Here is a 19124-nt window from a genome sequence, read left to right as displayed (position 1 = left end):
CTTTATGCTAGATTATCGCGCGCGCTTTACGCTCGAAACATTCTACATGTTTAGATCTTGATGTATGAACGAACGGGGTTATTTAGGGGCGCTACTCTATAATTTTACGTACGTTTTCAGAGGACAGGAACTTTTGCGGCTAGACTTGAAAAATCTTTTATTTCCAAAAGATTGTATCTTCATCCTTTTTTTAATGGCGGAGTTGGCGTTATTGAATTTAAAAAAAAATTAATAATCTGAGATTTTTCGGTCACAATAATATCTCATTTTGCCTTTTTTACGCTAACAGTAGGCCGACAATACTTCTTGAGCTCTTAATTAATTACTTCTTACCAGCGAATTTTAAATATTCAAAGAAATTCGCGAAAAACGCATATAAGCTTTTAAACGCAAGTAAAAGTAAATTAAGCATTCTGACCGATCATGAATCGGGTGGCGCGCGTATCTTAATAGCCGTTGCTAATGCACTGGCACAGTGCACTGCAGTCGCAGATGTCACGAGCAGCCAAGTTCAGCAAATGGGTGCATCTGGAAAAATAATTAACATTTTATTTTTTATTTAAGAATACGCGACATTGAATAATCTGATAGCACGATCAGCCTGTGTTTACTGCGTGAAAAAAATGCTTCTGAAATATAGTCTGCATTAACAATGGTTAAAAAGTTTCTAGCGCAACCTGGCACGAGACAAGTCAGAAAAATAATATAGCATATTTTTTTTTCTCTTGCGTTTAAATGTTTATGCGTTATTTGGGAATTTCTTTGAATGTTTATAATCCGCTAATAAGGAGTAATCAATTGAGATCTCAATAGGTATTTACTGTTCACGTAGAAAAAGCAAAATATAATTCTATCAAAAAATCTCAGATATCTATTTAATTTAAAAACGGAATCTTCGCTAGTAAAAACAAGGACAGAGACATAATGCGTAAGAAAAGAGAAATTTTTCCGTCCTTCAACGGAATTCATTAAAAAAACTTGACAAGTCTAGGGAATAGTACTGGCCCAACATCTTTGCCTATCCTGCCCCAGCCGTTAAAAAAACGTAAAACATTTTGAAAAAAATATCCTTCGAAAATACTTTTAATTGAGTATTTGCATAGGTCGGCGCCTACATGCCTTTGGTTACGCCACAAAGCGCGTCGACCAAATCCGACAATTCAAAAAATTAAATGTTTGATCATAAATTAACAAATACAAAGGTACATCAAAATTAGTACGATCACAGTCGCAGAACGGATCCAACAAAATCCAACCCAGTGTCTTCTAAAGCAGCCTGTAATAGAAAAATGAAATTTACGTGTTTAAGAATTTGAATTTCGCGGGTAGTTTGGGTGCTGTTTTTGAGAGCACTCAAACTAGATTTTCGAAAGCAGATATTGCACATGGCCGTCCAGACTTCAGTGCACCAATTTACTTGACAGCGCGTCACTCTGTACAGTGCACGTGGCTCGTTGCTCGCGTTGGCATTAGTTCGCGTTACGACACTGCAAAGTTAACTACGAAGGAAGATCGCATAGATGATAGCAAGTGACTAAAAGTAAAAAATATTCCATATTATAAACGACTGTGTGTTAAACGATGTCCAAGTTCAACGACAAATCCGGCGTACAACTTTCAAACTTGGAAAAATTGAAGAGGTTACGAGCAAGGGTCAATTGGGAAGTCGAAAAAGATCGACAGGGTTTTTTCCGTCAACTCTACCCTTTATTCAAAAATTGGAAGGGCCTACTTCCAAATCTTCGAGATATTTTCCAGCCCGAAGAAATTGATTGGATTCTCTCCCAAGCTGTGAAAAACATAGAAAATGATCGAGGACAACGAATTATTGAGTTTTTGGTCGACACCGGCTACAAAGACGAGCCCAAAGTTGATGAAAACGGCAGACAATCGCTGCGTCGTACTACACCAGTGCATCATGTGGCTAGACGCGATCGGAAGGTCATCGGTAAGCTTATTCAAAGCTCAAGGAGGATGATCCCTAAGCTTTTTATTATATACAATAGATTCGATGTAAATTACATCGACGAGCTGGGGTATACACATTTTCATGTGGCTTGCTTGACGGGATGTTACGAAGTTGTCGAAAAATTCCTCAAGCTTGGCCAGGATGCCAATTGCTTCACGGAAAATTCAGTGGATCCACCGCTTCATTTGGCTCTGATTCATAATAGAAAAGAAGTGTTACGATTGCTGCTGGAATACAGAGCCGATCCAAATTTGCTCAATACGAACGAGTTGGCGGCTCTTCACATCATTTGTAAGAAAAGCGTCGACGATTGTGTGTTGGCGAATATGTTATTCGAGTTCAGTCACGACCAATACAAGCCGCTGCAAGTCAATGTTCTGGACAAGTCGGGTGACTCATTGCTACACGTGGCCTTATCTCGTGAACGCAGTGATTTGTTCAGGTTACTGCTGAGAAATGGCGTGGACCCGAATTTGGCCAACGCTGAAGGATGGACACCGATGCAGATAATTTGCCGGGAAAGAAATGCTGATGAGTTGTTGGAGAGATTTTTCGATCTCAGCAACGATCAATATCAGCCGGTGCGAGTCAATGCTCAGGACAGGTTGGGTAGAACACTGCTGCACGTGGCTCTGAGTCGTGGCCACATAAACTGGGTCAAATTTCTTCTGAGAAATGGCGCCGATCCAAATTTGGCCAACGACGACGGATTGACACCTTTGCACTTCTTAAGCAAGAGTGACTATGGTGATAAAATGGCGGAGACCTTCTTCAAAATCTGCGACGAAAAATATCAAACGTTGCAAATCAATGCTCAGGACAAAATAGGAAAAACACCACTACATTATACACTGGCCGATGGCTGTAAAAAACAGATTCTTCGAGTGCTTCTGAAAAAAGGCGCGGATTCAAATTTAGCCGATGAAGAGGGATTAACACCGACGCACGTTGTTTGCAAGAGAAATAACGACGATAAATTAGCCGAGTTATTCTTCGAGATCAACGACGACAACCAGCAGATAGTGCAGGTCAATACACAGGACAAATTAGGTTGGACGCCACTACACTATGCACTGGCCAATAATGGTAAAAACTCTGTCCGAGCACTACTGAGGAGAGGCGTCAGCCCGAATTTAGTCAATGCTGAGGGATCGACACCTCTGCACATTGTTAGCAAAAGAGGAAAAAATTCTCTTGTTTTGGCAACGATGTTATTTGAGATGTGTGACAACAGACGCCAGCCGGTGCAAGTCAACGTCCAGGATAATTTGGGTAACACACCGTTGCACTTGTCCGAGGCCAAGTTAAATGATGACGTGTCCAAATTGCTGTTGAGAAGAGATGCCGATCCGAATGTGGTTAACAAGGAGGGATTGACTCCTCTTCACATCATTTGCGACGAATCACATGATTTTGGATTGGCAAAGACATTTTTCAAGATCAACGACGACAGAAATCAGTTAGTAGAGGTCAATGCGAAAGACAACTTAGGTCGGACATCGCTGCAATTAGCTGTAGCGAATCTCTTGACCGATGTGGTTGATTTACTCTTGGATCATGGTGCTGATCTATCTAGCTTCTTTTTTCCCCCTGCGAGCTCTTTTGGACTGGGATTTGAGATAAGGCTTGAAAAAAGTATTAATTTGAAACAAGTGTCTAGTGCGCTGATTATCATCGAGCGCCTAGAGAGAAGAGGATACGAACTAGATCAAACAGATGCTCTCACGATGATGAAGTTTTTTACCAAATACGAAGTGTTTGAGAAGTCGACGAATCTCGTAAAATCTTGGTGTAAGGACATAGGCTTCGCGAGAGAAGCGAAAAAAGTAAAAATACGTCCGGAGCTGTCTCTCTACGACCTCTTTCTGTTACGCCCCGAGGAAACAAAGAAACTAGTCACTTATACGGAATACTTCAAGTTGGCAAACTCTGCAGCGTGGCGGTACATCCCCGAAGCGTCTATCCAACCTTGTGTTTTGAATCTGTGCGAGAAACAATTGAGACGATTCTTTCGGCAATGGGCACTGGAATTTTTTTTGATATTAATATGGAACCGGTTGCCAATTGAGTGCTGTGATATGATCCTCGATGAGGAGTCACTTACGAACAAAGATTTATATCATATTTGCTTGGCGGCTACCGGCCAAAGCTAGTTCCAGCGATAAGTTTATTTTTACAGTATTTTTTAAATATCTGGTGTTATTCAATGTTGCATATTATTAATATGATGTAAATAAATAAATAAAAAAAATCTTATTCCAAAGTTAATGACATCAAATCATATACTTATTTATTATGTAATATTCTGCGTGCTTTCCAAATCCATTATTGGCCGCAGACACCCTTAGCTCGTGCGTATGGTGCAGTGTATGCATATGCGTGAAACTGAATTTAAAAAAAAAAGTTCTCGAGTGCATCGATCGAGTGATTTAATCGATTATCGTACCGTCGTTATCACGCTTGTGTGTTTGCCGAAGCTCCGACCTTTCATTTGTCAGAGTCTTAACAAGGTACGCGAAAACTTTTTTCAATGAATCGTACACGGTTATTATCGCGCTCGCGATATAATAATTACAAGCCGAAAAACATTTCTCTACAATGATATGATGTAATAACACTACGAATAGCCTACGACGTGCATTATAGATGTAATAAATCACAGTTTCAATGCTGACATGTATTTGTATTTAAAAATACTTTATTTTCAACATGCTTTAAATCAAAGCAAATCATTATATTTTACAAGTTTTTCTTGTTGAGCTGTTTTGACAATGGCAACTCCCATCTTGATCTTTTGCCACGGTTACTTCGAATGCCCATAATCTAAGATTACAGGAAAGCTTATTCAATTCACTGATAGATTACTTTGGTAAATCATTGAGCCTTATTGATTTGCAAACGATTACTTGAATATCTTTTAAGACTCTCGACGAAGGTGGATTTTCCACAGCTATCTACTTATTGGCGACAGAGAGAGATTTTCACTTTTGTTAAATCCACAAAGACTTAGTTTTTCAAACGTTGTATTCTTAAAGTTAATTAGGAATATTAAATGGCTGATTGAACCATTGCATTTTAATTTTGCACTTGTCCAAAGGTCCTCTTGTTACTTCAGCTACGACTTTCGAAAATGGGTGGACAATGTGAGATAATTATAAATAGTTTGGTTTATTTAATTTTTTAAATAATTGTTCAATCTACTAGACTTTCGATTTATATACTTATAACACATTTCTATGAATAATGTATTCATTCAACTTTATACATTAGAAAATGAGATGTACTCAATAATTATTTCAATTCATACAAAACTAGTGATCATAGTAAAGAATTTTCTTGAGTGAAAATAATTGAGTTCATCGAAGCAAATTTTCAATATATTTTAAAACATTTTTATTTTTGATTATTGCGTTGTGTCCAACTTTATGAAATATTTTGTAGTAAAAAGGATGAAAATTGTTAGGATGGTTTTTCCAAGTACGACAAGCTTGCAAACTTCTAATATTAACTGTTCCATCCCCATTTCCATAGTAAATTGCGGATTTGTCAGTCCGACATTTATCGTAACGAAAACTATAATCCGGAGGAAGACGATTTCAAATAAGTGCATCGATAAGTTATGCAACTTCATTGTAGTTAATGTAATGCCATCTTTTGTACCTCTCTACAGTATCCAATTGTTCTCCGTATAAACAATGTACCTCAACTCCTGGAGGACGGAAATCATATTTAAAGGGTTCACTATTCTTGTAAAATTCCCAAGCGATCGATAAACCGATGTCCCTATTAAAAACAATTTTTTACAACTAGGAAACTAATATTGTGTCGACAGTTAAAAATTGACGAATAAAAATACGTTACAACATACGTCAAAAAATGGCCCATGTGATTGACGGTGTAATTCCATTTTGAAGTGGTTACAAGTACGTTCGAAGGATTCCAAAGCCATGGCGATGGAAGTAAAAATGCCAAACTGGAAGCAATGATTAAATGTGGCTTCAGAAAATCTGTGCTGATTGCAAATCGTTCATCTAATCTATTGCAACCCGCGAATACTGCAAGGGATTTCACAGTCCCAGCCCAGGGCCCGTTAAGAGGTACGAATGATTTTACATATTTATTTTTCCATTCCTGACTTTGCCACTGTAGAAATATTAAAGTTAATAAGCATCCCATGCTGTGAGTTATCAATACGACAGACTTCCTGCCGTTCTTATGATAAGTTTCTTCAATTAACTCTTGAAATTTACTAAAAAATACTCCCTGTTCAGCTAAATACATACAAAATGGTTTAAAGCTCACAAAATAGTAGCAAAATAAATAAAATTGTACTTACAAGGTCCCCGTCGAAAATCATAGGGAGCTGCACGCAAAGAGACGTTACGTACGTATCCCAAATCGTTTTCGAGAAAACTGACGAGCGGCTTAAAGTAAGGCACAAAATGCCACTCATCTAAGTATTCCAACACCCCGGGATCACCCCAACCGGGCACTCTGATATCGACACCCGGTGGGCTGCGGTTTGTTTTAGTCGCTCGATCGTAAATCAATCTCATATTGTCAATCTGAATTTTACAGCCCCATGATTTTAGCAACGATGTAATTTACAAAAAAAAGCACGCGATACGTTGCACATTTCACGTCTTACCCAGCAGTCAATTGACGCCATTTTCCATACGTTCATCCAAAGAGTAAAATATCCCTTGGAGTATCTCGGACAATTACTACTCTCGGTGCTTTTACGAATATTCGCTTCGAGGCGACTTCCCAATAATCCTGGAACTGCAATATTTGTTCAAACGTTTAATTTAATGTTAACAGGAATAAAAAGAGAAGTACCTAAAATAACCGGTGTTTTGGCTGTTTTCCATAATCCAAAGAAAGCGTCAGAACAAACGACATGAAAAAAAATCAAAGAAACTGAAAAAAAGACCTCTGACACTCGAATTTGCATGGTACCAAATTCTCATATTACCGGAATTCGTGATACTTCTACGGCTTCGAGGTATGAAAAACGATAAAAATTCATGCTTAAACGTTATAAATTTATTCCCGCAGCAGTAAATGTCAGAACTCGTTTTTCCGCGCGTTTTTTCAATTTCTCTGCTTTTTTCGCAAATGTGGAATGAAAACATTTCGTGTTCGAAGTCAACATTTGTGAAATAATTACGATTACATATTCAGTAGCTTATCGAATGCATAATTGGTATGGGCCGGCATGTATTAAATTTTAGAATCGTCAATGATATTTGTTCAAAAAATCCGCAATAGTAATTTTATACGCTCACCCATTATCTTTCGCGATTTGAATTTCTTATACTCTCGTCTTATACGATGAGAAAGAGTCAATTAATTCTAGGAGATTTGCGCGCGAATTCGGAGCGAAGCGCCGCGAAAGCGACACGAGAACACGCAAATATCGTAAGCTCACTTACGGCCTCTACGCTAGGACCAGTTTATGTGTGGGTTTGCACTACTACCATAATGGTTTGAAATAGTCCCCCTCTGGCCCCAACTGTGACTGTCTCGCGGCAGGAATCGCAGCGTGCAATGTTATGCTTGTATTATGTAGTAGTATCTACTGCCGCGCCATTCGAGCCGGGTGGCGAGTTTGTATACGGAGTATAAAAAGTGCAACAACAAACAAGCCTGCATAGTCGAGAAGGAGAAAGAGAAACTTTCGGCGGCGTCAGTTTTACGCGATCTCACCAGTTACTACGCGCGAACGTAGCTGTTGGCTTGTGTGTGTGTGTGCGCGCGTGTGTATGCATGCGTGTGTAAGTTACGAGGAGCTGATGCACACGCACGCTATAATATGATACGCGACGGCGACGATACATAGCACGAGCCATCGCGATTCACGACGAGCCGCTTCGGCGTATCCTCGCGCAGTCTCTGCAACAGTTCATTATTGTTTTGTAGTAAATATACTACAGTAACGCCGAGCGCCGAAAAAAGTTCGCAACGCGAGTGTGCATACTTAAATGTGGTGCTGTTATTGTCGTGTTTGTTGTGATTTCAAATTGTTGTCCATGAAATTTGTGCGTTCACTCGATCAATGCAACGATAAGGAGCATCATCCTGCGATGATGCTACAACTACCGAAGAGTTGAAGCTTTTTCCAAATTTGGCTTCCAGCAAAACGGAGAATGAATTTTCTCAACACCATAGCGGTCGGTGCAGTGGCCGGCAGCGACGCTGCACTCCAGCTCAACAATGTCGAAGTTATTTACAGCAAAATACAGAAAGTTTATCTCAAACCCCAGCATAAGGAAGAACGACAACGGGATCTCCGAGTCAACGTTGAAATACATGCTGGCCTTAGTCCTGTTTGTCGCAAGGTACGAATAGATTCTTAATCTGTCTTTTTACAGTTTTATGTTTAATTTTTTCCCGACTTCTTTTTCATCTTGAAAGTGTCAAAATGATTATTTCATTCAATCCTAATATTTGAATTTTTTCATAGCATCATTTGTGATGACAGCATTAGACCAGCATGTCAATATACTTTTCTATTAAAAAAATTTACTTATTTGAAAAATGCTTAGTCTCAAGTTATAGTAAACAAGCATTTTCTGTATTTATATAATATTTATAATACAGCAGGAGGTATAATGACTAAAAAAGAAATTGTTATGATATTATGTATAATATTATTTTATCATCAGTATATTAATTATGTATTTATTTGCAGGCACTGTGTGTACTTTTGGCAGACGATGATGATCCTTGCTTCCTGTACTCTCTTTTTATAACTGATGATGACTTCAAGGTATTAAAGGCTCAACAGGGTCTTCTTGTGGACTTTGACAACTTTGCAACGCAATTAATTTGTTTGCTAGAGCAATGTCATGTACCAGCCACAAGTTTGTCAAAGGCTCCAAAATTTTTACTACTTCTTTCAGAAGAGGCTGGAGATTGGACTTTCCAATTAGTAGAAACAAATAATTTTAAACATTTATGTCATTTAAGTTTAAATATTGCTCCAGCTAATGATTCTGATTTAAAAACTCATATGGCCATGAAAATAAAGAGCTTGAAGGAAGCTATTGTACAAAAAGATAGAAATATAAATAGTTTAGAAACCAGAGTGTCAGAAATTAGCAATAAATTGGAAATGAAATGCAGAGAACTTGATCAGTATGAACAAAAATTTATTACCGAAAAGACACAATTACAAATGAGTCTTTCTCAACAAATAGCATTAGAAAAGGATAAATTACTCCAAGCAAGATTAGAGTGGCAAAATCAAGCTGAAAAAGAAAAAATGGAAATAGAATTCAGACACAGTGAAACAGTCAAACAACTACATACTGAACTTGCTGAACTGAAAGCTCAAAATGTAAATTACAAAGATAAATTATCACTTCTTGAATCAACAAATAAAGAACAATCGCAGCATATTCAAGATTTACAAAAAGATCTAAATCTTTTGCAAAGAGACTTCTCATCAACTAAAAAGCATAATGTCAAACTGGATACAGATTATCACGAAAAAGATAAATCAGTTAATGCACTTTCCACCAGAGTTGCAGTACTAGAGCAAGAATTGAAAGATAAAATAATTTTAATAAATAAACATACAGAAATGATTAAAAGTGCAAAAGAAAACAAACAAAGACTTGAAGAAATATTATCTGAAAAAGAATCTCAATTGCAACGTAAACAAACATCTTTGAAAAATCTTCGTGATGAATTAATGAAAGCAAATGAAATATTGGGTAAGCTTCAAAGTGAACTAGCTTCAACAAAATCAAAATTAAAACTAAGAACAAGTATAGCTTTGGAGCAAGAGCGACTTCTAGATACTAAGCAAAAAGAAGTTGGTCAGCTAGAAATAAAAATTGAATCCTATGCCAAAGAAAGTAATGAGGCTCAAAAAGAAATTGATAATCTAAAAGAAGAAGTAAAAAAATTAAAGACACAACTAGAAGAGAAAGAAAAGACTATAAAAAATAATGATAATGTTATTAGTTGGCTTAATCGAAGATTAGCTGATACTCATTCTAATTCGCCTCTGCAAAGCGCAGCAACAACTAATACAGTTACATTGCCGCAAACAATGCAACTGTCCTTGCCAAGGGCTAATAAATTCATGTCCAACAGATTTGAAACTCGTACAACTGCTGCTACTTCAACTCAACCAGTAACTTTAACCGGTCTGCCACTGCGAAATCCTATTGTTCAAAATCCAAATATTAATCAAACAACTGCTAGAAGTTCAGCTAGATCCCTTGGTGTTGGAGTAGCTGATAATACTGGTGTAATGAATTTTAAAACTGGTCAAATTTCTAGTACAAGTACACCTATGGAACGTGCCAATTCACAAAGTAAAATAACAAATAATTTAGTCAGTACTAATTCTGTGCCAGCAATAATTGAAAACAATAATGTGCCTACACCAGCAATTAATGGTATTACTAAATCAAAAAGTCTAGGAAGTACTTTACAGGGTGGTTTAAGACGAGCAGTAATTGACAAACCGCTGTTACCCTCTGCTTATTTTCCGAAAACTCTGCATAATCAATGATTACAAAAAGTACAGTTCATTTACAACAAATTTAGAAAAATATTTAATTTAATCTTAGCAAAGTTAATTAAAATAAAATTTAACTTAAATAATATTAAATATAATTTTTAAATTGTATGACTTCAGTTAATATTCGAAAATAGAAACTACAAATTCTTAAATGTCTACTTAAGGACTGAATTCAATATTAATTTTTTAAGTGTGAGATATAAATTTTTTATTTGTAAATATAAGTTAATTTAATCATTCAAAAAATTTTGTCCACGTAAATCAAATTGATTTTATTTCATATCAACACAATAATGTAATATTGGCCAAGTAGTTATATTTTACTTTTTTCATTTCTCTTTACTTCAACGTTAATTATACTATCAATCTACAAAAAAATTTGTAATACATGCTTCGTAAAAAAAAGTAAAATCTCTGTCATATTAAAAATTATAAAACTTTATCAAGATGTATTTACTTCAATGGAACATAGTTTTACTATACTTATATTTTAAATATACATAAGTGTATTCAAACACGTATCTGAATTACAATTGAACATAACTAAATTGAATCGAATTTTATGTAAATTTTTATAACTCACGATTTTTATGTGAATTCAATGAATGCTTCATGTACAGATTAATGTAAATTTTGGGTAAAAATTTTAAGTATGTTTTGACATTGTTAAAAGTACTAAATAAAATAAAACGCATATCTTGTCAATTTAGAATTATTAAGCTATGGACTAACAGTAAAAGAAATTAGTGTAATATGAGACTTTAACAAATGACTATTGAAGAAGTACAAAAACAAATTTTCAAAAAATGATGAAAACCGTTTGATGTAGGGGTGAACAAATTTTTTAGTAACTTGAAAATTACTTTGATATTATAAAATAATTTATCTAGAAAATATGCTGCATAATTTGATAACATTATAAATATAATATGAAAATTTGCCACTTTTGAATTTGAAGATATTTATATTTGATAGAATGTGTATTACAGATAACAGCAATTACTATACACTTTTGCATTTTCAAAAGTAGCATGATGTGTCTTAAAAAACATGTATTTCATATTACACAGTAGAAATAATATGAAATCTAAGGATTAAACTTTTTCCATATGCTCTCTAATGAATCTCTCAGAGTGTCAGTATTAATTGTAAAGTTCAGTATAAATTAAATTTAAGGAAAAATTGTTTAAGATGGATTTTGTTGTAAGAAATAGCTTTTTATATTTTACTACTTTTGTACATAAATTGAACAAATATAATTATTATTATTTACAAAATGATAATAAAATATTTCTATCTCATTGAGAAAAATAAACTTGTAATTAAATCATTTCCATTCAACCAGAATTGAAATAAATACAAAATTTCTTAAAATCTAACTTTTACATCACAAATACTTTCGAAATAAACTTATATTTATGTTATAAATATTAGTTAAAGATTCGTAAAAATTATTTTTTGTTAGTTCATAACAATTGAAAATGGAAGTCAACTATAATTACATATACTTTTTTACAGATTTGTGAATTTTTCGTTCTCTTTTATGTTAAGAATACTGAATTTAATTAAAATTATACATTTTTTTCACGTTTTATGAAGATCAAGTTTTTGACTATCAATTTTACTCATAATTTCTGAATTATCAAAGTCTATCAATGATAAATCCATTCGTTTGCGTCTCCGCTCACATTTTGGACATGGTTTACTGGCATTTAAACAATCAGAATGAAATACTGCATGACACAATCCACACTAAAAAACAAGTAAATATTCATTAATTCAAGTTTACAAACATATTGATTGATGCGTACAATTCATTAAAAGTATCTTACCCGATAAGTGGATTGGATATCGAATGGATAAATAACTTTTGGATTGTTGCACACCTCGCAAATAAAACCTTTTTGACTGCACAACCAACAGTTGTGTACATGATGATTGGCGAATTCTACAACTTTTTGAAGGTGTTGAGCTAACATACCACTAAGAATGTCTGCAAAATCGGGTACAGAATACTGATGAACATGTTCATACAAATAATTTTTTGGAGAAAGTTTTTTTTGGAAAGACTCAATAACTGGCTCTCTACAAGTAAAAAGATAGGCTCTTAGCAAATTTAATTGTAATCTAAGACTTTGCAGTTGAGCCATGGAATCAACGGCATTATAAATCTTCGGATTAACAGTTTTGAGATTAATGAGAGTTGTGCATTCCTTTAGGTACGTCGCAGCTTTTTTGCTAACTGGATATTTTTTGAGATCCCAATTGTGTATTATTCGAGCTGGTATTAAAAATTCTTCAGTTGACATGCAATTACAACAAAAATATTTTCCAGTAAACCCACAAACATTGAATTTAGCGAAACGCATGCCAATAAATTGAGCACAGTCATAGCAATTGTAGTTTTGCCGATCTAATCCTTTTTCGACGGCCAATTTTGACAATTGTTCATCAAAGTTATCGTATTCGTCATTTTCGGAGTTATGAGATATGTTATCCGTATTTGTAGTTGAAGCTGGCTCGTAAGCCGGATATTTTTCCAGCAATTCCTCAAGGTTTGGTGCTGGTTGGAAACTTCCTTGGTGGTAGCTTTTGAGCAGTGCATCGTAAGTAGCTCCTTCGGCAGGCGTCTGAGCATCCGAAGCTGAAGTCCTCGAAATTATCGAAGTGGTCATAGACGATTCTCCTTCTTCAAGAGCCGTGGACCAGCTTTGCTTACCGATCAAAGAGTTACCAGTATTAGAAGTAGATGCAGTTACATCAACTTTAATTGGAACTTCTTCTTTTTTGTTGGAAATATTAGGACTTTTGTATTCTTGTTTCACAGCTTCTTCAGCTTGTTCTGCGCTATTATTTTCACTATTGAGCATTTTATTACTGCTTCTAGGTCCCTGCAAAGCTAGATTTGAAGGACGAGAGGTTTTTTTAGCAAGAATCATTTTAAATGCTTCATCCTCAGAAAATCCACTTAAATTGTTTTGTGATGAATTAAAGGAGCTAAGGCTACCAATGGAACTAGCTGTTTCTATTTCCTCAAGGTCATCTTCAGGACGATCAATGCTTATTGTTTTTGCTATATCAACTGCACTGTTAACGGGACAAGATTTCATTGGAGGTGACCAGATTGCTGCCATTAACAAAGGAGTACTTGACCAAAAGTTTAAAAGACTTGAATTGCAAACCAAATCAAAACGGATGTAATCAATGCTTTCAATTAATCTTTGAGCGACTTCAACAAGATCTGAGTCTCTGATGAAAGCAGGGCGCCCATAGTATGTTTTTAAAGCAGAGTTGTCCCGCCGAATAGCTGCTAAATAGCTTGATAACATACCTTCATTTAATGCTAATCTTATCCAAGCTCTGCAATATCCAACTTCAGTTGTGATCTAGATGAAAAATGTTAAATTTGATTATTCAAGTGAATAGTTTTGATTTTATAGATTGATGAAGTTCTTACTTGAGTCATTGTTTGTATTTGATCAATTGTTTGTCTATGAGAAAAAACTAATAGAGGTCCCCAAAAGCTTGGTTGGGGCATAGCATCATAATCTGGTCCACTTAAAACTTCTGTAACTCTATTTAATAAACTATCCTTTAAACCATGTAAAAAAATTGCTTCAAGCGCAGAGCATAGAGCAAGTGATTCATCGCAAACTTCAACTGATGTTCCTTCTAAAACTCCTGGGGCACTTTGAATTTCAATAATAGCAGTGTTAAGCTGTGCTTGAAGAGATTCTCTAATCAACATATGTCTTCTATTAGACATAGATGTTACAGTACGAAGTAGAGAATTCATTTTGATTTTTTGTGAACTTTCATAAACTTTTTAACAAGCGATTGAAAAAACCTTTGGTATATTTATACTTATGTAGCAAACGTCTTCTTTGTTTACTCATATTTTATTATGACACTTATAAATCATTAAAATCTTTCATATAGCTTTCCATCATTTTTAGAATCACGTAGGACTATATACCTGTAAACATTGTAGAATAAAATGTTATAACAATTGTTATTAAAATGTTATAAAAAAAATGTTATAAAAATTTTTCAACAAAAATTGCATCTGTTAAAATTGGATGTTTGTAAAGTCAGTTGCAAATAAATAAGAACTGAATCCACAAACAATCGCTATTATGAGCGTCCAGTGTACGTTCGATAAGCTCGACGACACAAAACTAAAAATTTTAATCATGCTGTATCATCTGAAAATGCACTTGAAAAACCCAGTGGGAAAAAATAAGTATCAATAATCGACAACGTCACCATTCACCTTTGTATGTATATACTCTGGCCCGTCACGCGAAACCCCTCAGTCAGCTAGCAGACGAAAACAAAGATATCATCGTACTTGACAGAAAGCAAGTATTTTAACTAGGTTAGATGTCATTTTTTCGTTTTCTTTCTGCTGTCACGTTAATAACAACAACAATCGCTCTGAACCACTTGTGTGTTTGCATCAGCTCTCGCACGTGGTAGCTTATCGACTTATCAGGCTGCAGCATAATTGTCCATAAAAATACTTGCGACTATTCGTTGTGATGAAGAAACGGAATGATTGTAAAGCATGCTATCAACCAATTTACCCTTATCGCAATATATTGCACTGAGCTTTATTTTAAACTTGAATAATTTTATCCACAAATCTAGAACATTGTATTTACATCACGGAAATAAGACTTTTTTACTTAAACTTACTGCTTCAGCATTTCTATTTGCCCAGTTTTGTTAGTTTTCAGTTGAATTTTTTAAATTTTTTTATATCTCAAATAATTTCCATGCATTTCATTGTTTTTTTAAATTTGAAATGTGAATAGTCTTTAGCATCGATTAATTCAGCAAATGAGAGATTTAGTCGAATAAAAGAAGGACTCTTACTTCACAATGAAAACACTGAAAATAGTTGAATGATTTCTTGTAAGGTGGCACTAATTCCACGTTATGTTCCGTACGGTTTAAAAGATGACAAAAAGGATTTAAAAAGATTCATTTTATGCGTCATTTTCAACGATTAAAAATGTAGTATTCTTAGCTATGAAGCAAGTATGAAACATTTTTTGCAAGATTTTTTTTTGTAGAGTTGAAAGTTAATAAAAATTATTTATTAATTCACATATTTTAAACTAGTGGTTCTTGCACTCGTCGAAAATATTTTTCAACATTTGACTGACGAAACCTTGAATCGCGGTGTCAATTTAACACGCATACAGATCGAATCTTCGAAGCCGAGGGAGGCAAGCTGAAAAATAAAAAAATTTCTCAGTGAAATCAATAGCCTGTATACTCGTGGATCGTCGCACGTATTATATGAGTGCAGCCTGTCGTATACCTCGAATCGGAAGATCGGAAGTGCATGTTGTGGATGCGGTGGTGGGCACGCAATCGCGTTGGATCGAAAGTCTCGACGAAGGGTGTGCACACGCACGACTGCTATATACCGCGCGGCAAGAAGAGAAGACCTTGAGGCTCGCGGGGATGCCTGCAGCCGCCGATTGCCATTGAGGACCGTGAGAGGAAGCAAAGAGTGGCTTGACTAAAATAAATCTTTTCTCGTCACAGCTATTGCACTTCAGGCAGCTGCAGATTTTCGTGTATGAGTGCTGTTCAGGAGAACACGTACAACTCTTTTGGCTCCATATAAAAATTTCGATTTTTTTATTGTAAGATTCATTCAAAAATCCTTGAAATAAGTGATACAACATTTTTTGTGTACAGAAAATTACTGGCAAATAGAGTTTAAAGAGTTCTCCATTTTCTGGAGAGTAATTGTTAAACAAACCAAATATTACTTAATGTTTTTTTCGGCTCTAATCAAAATTCCGAAATTTGCGTTTTTGCAAAATGTACCTCATTTGTCGTAAAGTTTCGATCATTACGTTGAAGCAACAACACAAGGGTCGCGTACAATTCTTACACAATAAAAATTGAAAAGACCATAATGTATTTGCTTTAAAATCAATTTCATATTAGTAACTTTTCTAGCTCAATAAGTTATAGATGTTTACCGAGAAGTGGAAAGTAAAGGGTTTGAAGGAGCAAAATATTGACAGCAACAGATTGGAAATACGAGCAAAGAAGCCAGATTTCAGCGGAACTTTTAACATCCTGTACTTCCGAATAAAAAACTGTGGTTAAAGGCAGCAATTTGTCGCTGGGGCATCTTTAGTTTCTGCTCGATTATGCGAGAAAGAGAAGTGTACAGAAAAAACTTTTGGAAAAAATCGCGGAGGCAGCAGGAGCAGGAGGCAGAGAATATAAAAGTGCAGTATATGGGCACGGGAAGGGGAAAACAAAGAAGAAGAAGAAGAGAAGAAGAAGTAGAAGAAGAAGCCGTAAGGTATTTCCTGTGTAAGGCTTATCGCGTCGCAACCCAACCCTCTCTTGCGTATGGGCGCGTGAGTCAAGCAAATTCCGCAGCTCCGGTACAATCCTATTCTCACTATTTGTAAACCAATTCGAAGGAGGAGCGAGTTTTGCGCACGGATATCGCCTCCGATATGCTTCTACAGCAGGATTGCTGTAGTCTTTGTGCCTTATAGCTAGTTTCACTCGACTAACTTGACTCCTTTTCATCATTTTCTCTTCGTTACTCTTATGAATTATTGTTTGTATTAGTTTGGTGCTTTATTTATTTAAATTGATTTTAGTATTCACTCTTACGTCGTCGCATAGCATAGTAAATAGCATGCGTTAGATAATTTCATTCAAAATAGAAAATTTTCTTTTTTACATAAAGAATTTGATTGTAAGGAAGAATAAAATTTGATCGCCATAACACTGAGTCATGGGATGAGTTTCGATAAATTCAAATACATTTTATTGAGTAATAAGTCCGGAAAGCTAAGCGGAAAGATCAGTCAATTTTACTGTGCATAGTGCGAGTTCTTTCTTCGCAAAAGTCTGTTGTGTGAAGTCGCTCCTACGAGCGAGCACACGTTTTTTTTTCTTGTGTATCGCGGCACGTTTACACAAAGCAGAAAGAAGATAAAAAAAAACAAAGATATCCTAAGAGGGGCATTTGTTTGGAAATGAGATATAGCAAGTAGCGTTTGTCGCAGCCGTCGACATCGCCACTGTTTCTCTCTATTCAAATAATCAATATGTACGGACATAAACTTTCATTGATGCATTCAATACACGTGTTTGTTGCAAGAAATTTTATCGAAATCGTTTTCTGTAATAGACGTGGCTGAATACGTCATAAAAATAAAGGACAAAGAGAGGCGTTGGAAATATCTATTGAGCGAATAAAACAATAACATAAAAGCAATCTTGTGTGTCCTTTCAGCAGTACTTTACAAAGAGGATCACATGAATTTCGGAGTTCAATTTTTTTTTGGAATTCGGGAACTTCAAAATCAAAATTGCGTAAAATGAAAATATGCGTTTGGCTTCAATTTTCACGATTTTCCTATAAATTCTAAGTTATTTATTGTTACGGAAATTCCTTTTATTTCAATACTTCTTTTTTACAAACATATCTTAAATTCACCCTGAAATCATATGATTTCCATCTTCAATTATTAATCGTCATTGCCGTGTGTCGCTCCAAAGTGGCTTTTATTTATTTCTCAAGAAAAATTTTTGTTGTTGATTTGCCTTCTAATCCGAAATAATGCCAGATACATAATTGTCCGGAGCGAGGACGTGGCGCAATTACTCATTTCAGGCTACATCATGCTCGGCGTAATACGTCGGTACGCGTACAAGCTGTATGCGAAGTCGAGCCCGCAATACGAAGGTCTTTTGCTCGATTCTCACGCATTGCCTATATGCGAAGGAAAAAAATGTGTGCGGGATTTGACGCTTTTATACACATATATATAGGACTAACTTAGGAGGATTCGACGCCCATTACTTCGCACGATCGGGGCGCACAATGTGTGTTCGAGCGCGTTTTTGGATTACTTCAAGCTCGAGCGAGCAAGAGAGCAGGACTTTATTTTTCCAGCGTCCCACGCGCTTAAATATGTAATTTATGTATTTGGGCAGTGGCGCGTGTGCGCAAGAAAGTATGAAGCTGCATCGGGCGTCGCGCGCGCAGCACATGTTCGCACAGCCGCGCTTCGTATGTATATACGCTTTTATGATTTTTCAATCAATCTTAAACGAGCGTCCTATGCGTCGCTTTTTCACTTTGCCGTTCGCGAGGTCTCGTATAATCGTATCGTGGCATTCCGAATCAGTACTTGGCGCTCGAATCCTGCAAAGCAACTTTTAAAAGACACGCTTGGTCGGTCGATTTGGTGATTTTCATTCAATATTTCATGGCGCACTTTTTACACGGAAAATGCAACTTTCACAATGAGCTCGAGGATAATTGTAGTACTTTTCTCTGTCGTTCTACATCGACATCGTCGCTGATTGCGCTTGTTTCGAAGATAAGAGCCACATCGCTTATCTTTTGGAATTGATAGATCGAATATTGACATATAGCTATAAAACAGCATCTATTCATTTTTCGTATGTATTATCATTCGTAATCCAAGCAGAAGTTACATTTTCTTCCGTTACATAAATCGTTCAACTTATAAATTATGTTGCCGCAATGAATTGTAGCTCGATGATTGAACTCTGTCAATCGCCGATGGAAACGCTCAAAAATGCCGATTCGAT

At 35.7% G+C, this 19124-nt stretch overlaps 4 protein-coding genes across 5 annotated transcripts; 2 read left to right on the top strand and 2 right to left on the bottom strand.

Annotated features, from left to right (window-relative positions):
* Positions 1-1437: 1437 nt before the first annotated feature.
* LOC111693758 (ankyrin-1-like) lies at positions 1438-4122 on the top strand. The gene has a single exon (XM_023459345.1). It carries the CDS (start codon positions 1582-1584, stop codon positions 4120-4122), a length of 2541 nt encoding a protein of 846 aa, XP_023315113.1. The 5' UTR covers positions 1438-1581.
* Positions 4123-5404: 1282 nt separating this feature from the next.
* On the bottom strand, positions 5405-6915 carry LOC106649823 (group XV phospholipase A2-like). Its single transcript, XM_014367459.1, has 5 exons — positions 6809-6915; positions 6618-6751; positions 6306-6534; positions 5838-6240; positions 5405-5752 (listed from the first exon to the last, which is right to left on the bottom strand). Exons 2-5 carry the CDS (start codon positions 6651-6653, stop codon positions 5587-5589), a joined length of 834 nt encoding a protein of 277 aa, XP_014222945.1. The 5' UTR covers positions 6654-6751; positions 6809-6915; the 3' UTR covers positions 5405-5586.
* A 567-nt stretch (positions 6916-7482) lies between these two features.
* Positions 7483-10755, top strand: LOC106649786 (spindle assembly abnormal protein 6 homolog). The gene is made up of 2 exons (XM_014367402.2): positions 7483-8310; positions 8664-10755. Exons 1-2 carry the CDS (start codon positions 8119-8121, stop codon positions 10497-10499), a joined length of 2028 nt encoding a protein of 675 aa, XP_014222888.1. The 5' UTR covers positions 7483-8118; the 3' UTR covers positions 10500-10755.
* Positions 10756-11891: 1136 nt separating this feature from the next.
* On the bottom strand, positions 11892-15205 carry LOC106649789. Of its 2 annotated transcripts, XM_014367408.2 has the most exons (4): positions 14782-15205; positions 13966-14484; positions 12341-13894; positions 11892-12260 (listed from the first exon to the last, which is right to left on the bottom strand). In XM_014367408.2, the coding sequence occupies exons 2-4, from the start codon at positions 14302-14304 to the stop codon at positions 12093-12095; spliced, it is 2061 nt and encodes a 686-aa protein (XP_014222894.1). In that variant the 5' UTR covers positions 14305-14484; positions 14782-15205; the 3' UTR covers positions 11892-12092. The 2 variants fall into 2 exon arrangements, with proteins under 2 accessions (XP_014222894.1, XP_014222893.1); XM_014367407.2 differs by having other exon boundaries at positions 13966-15205.
* Positions 15206-19124: the final 3919 nt, after the last annotated feature.

Source organism: Trichogramma pretiosum, unplaced genomic scaffold (genome assembly GCF_000599845.2).
Source record: "Trichogramma pretiosum strain Unisexual culture from Peru unplaced genomic scaffold, Tpre_2.0 scaffold44, whole genome shotgun sequence".
NCBI classification, from domain to species: Eukaryota; Metazoa; Arthropoda; class Insecta; order Hymenoptera; family Trichogrammatidae; genus Trichogramma; species Trichogramma pretiosum.
Note: the sequence above shows the minus strand (reverse complement) of the source record. Positions and strands in the feature narration are given on the sequence as shown.

Coding starts and splice junctions, on each gene's coding strand:
- LOC111693758 (XM_023459345.1), top strand. CDS start 1,582: ATGTCCAAGTTCAACGACAAATCCGGCGTACAACTTTCAAACTTGGAA.
- LOC106649823 (XM_014367459.1), bottom strand. CDS start 6,653: ATGAACGTATGGAAAATGGCGTCAATTGACTGCTGG. Junction 6,535..6,617: donor TGGCGTCAATTGACTGCTGG/GTAAGACGTGAA, acceptor TGTAAAATTCAG/ATTGACAATATGAGATTGAT. Junction 6,241..6,305: donor TGATTTTCGACGGGGACCTT/GTAAGTACAATT, acceptor GTATGTATTTAG/CTGAACAGGGAGTATTTTTT.
- LOC106649786 (XM_014367402.2), top strand. CDS start 8,119: ATGAATTTTCTCAACACCATAGCGGTCGGTGCAGTGGCCGGCAGCGAC. Junction 8,311..8,663: donor TTAGTCCTGTTTGTCGCAAG/GTACGAATAGAT, acceptor ATTTATTTGCAG/GCACTGTGTGTACTTTTGGC.
- LOC106649789 (XM_014367407.2), bottom strand. CDS start 14,304: ATGAATTCTCTACTTCGTACTGTAACATCTATGTCTAATAGAAGACAT. Junction 13,895..13,965: donor AAATACAAACAATGACTCAA/GTAAGAACTTCA, acceptor TTTTTCATCTAG/ATCACAACTGAAGTTGGATA. Junction 12,261..12,340: donor ATATCCAATCCACTTATCGG/GTAAGATACTTT, acceptor CTTGTTTTTTAG/TGTGGATTGTGTCATGCAGT.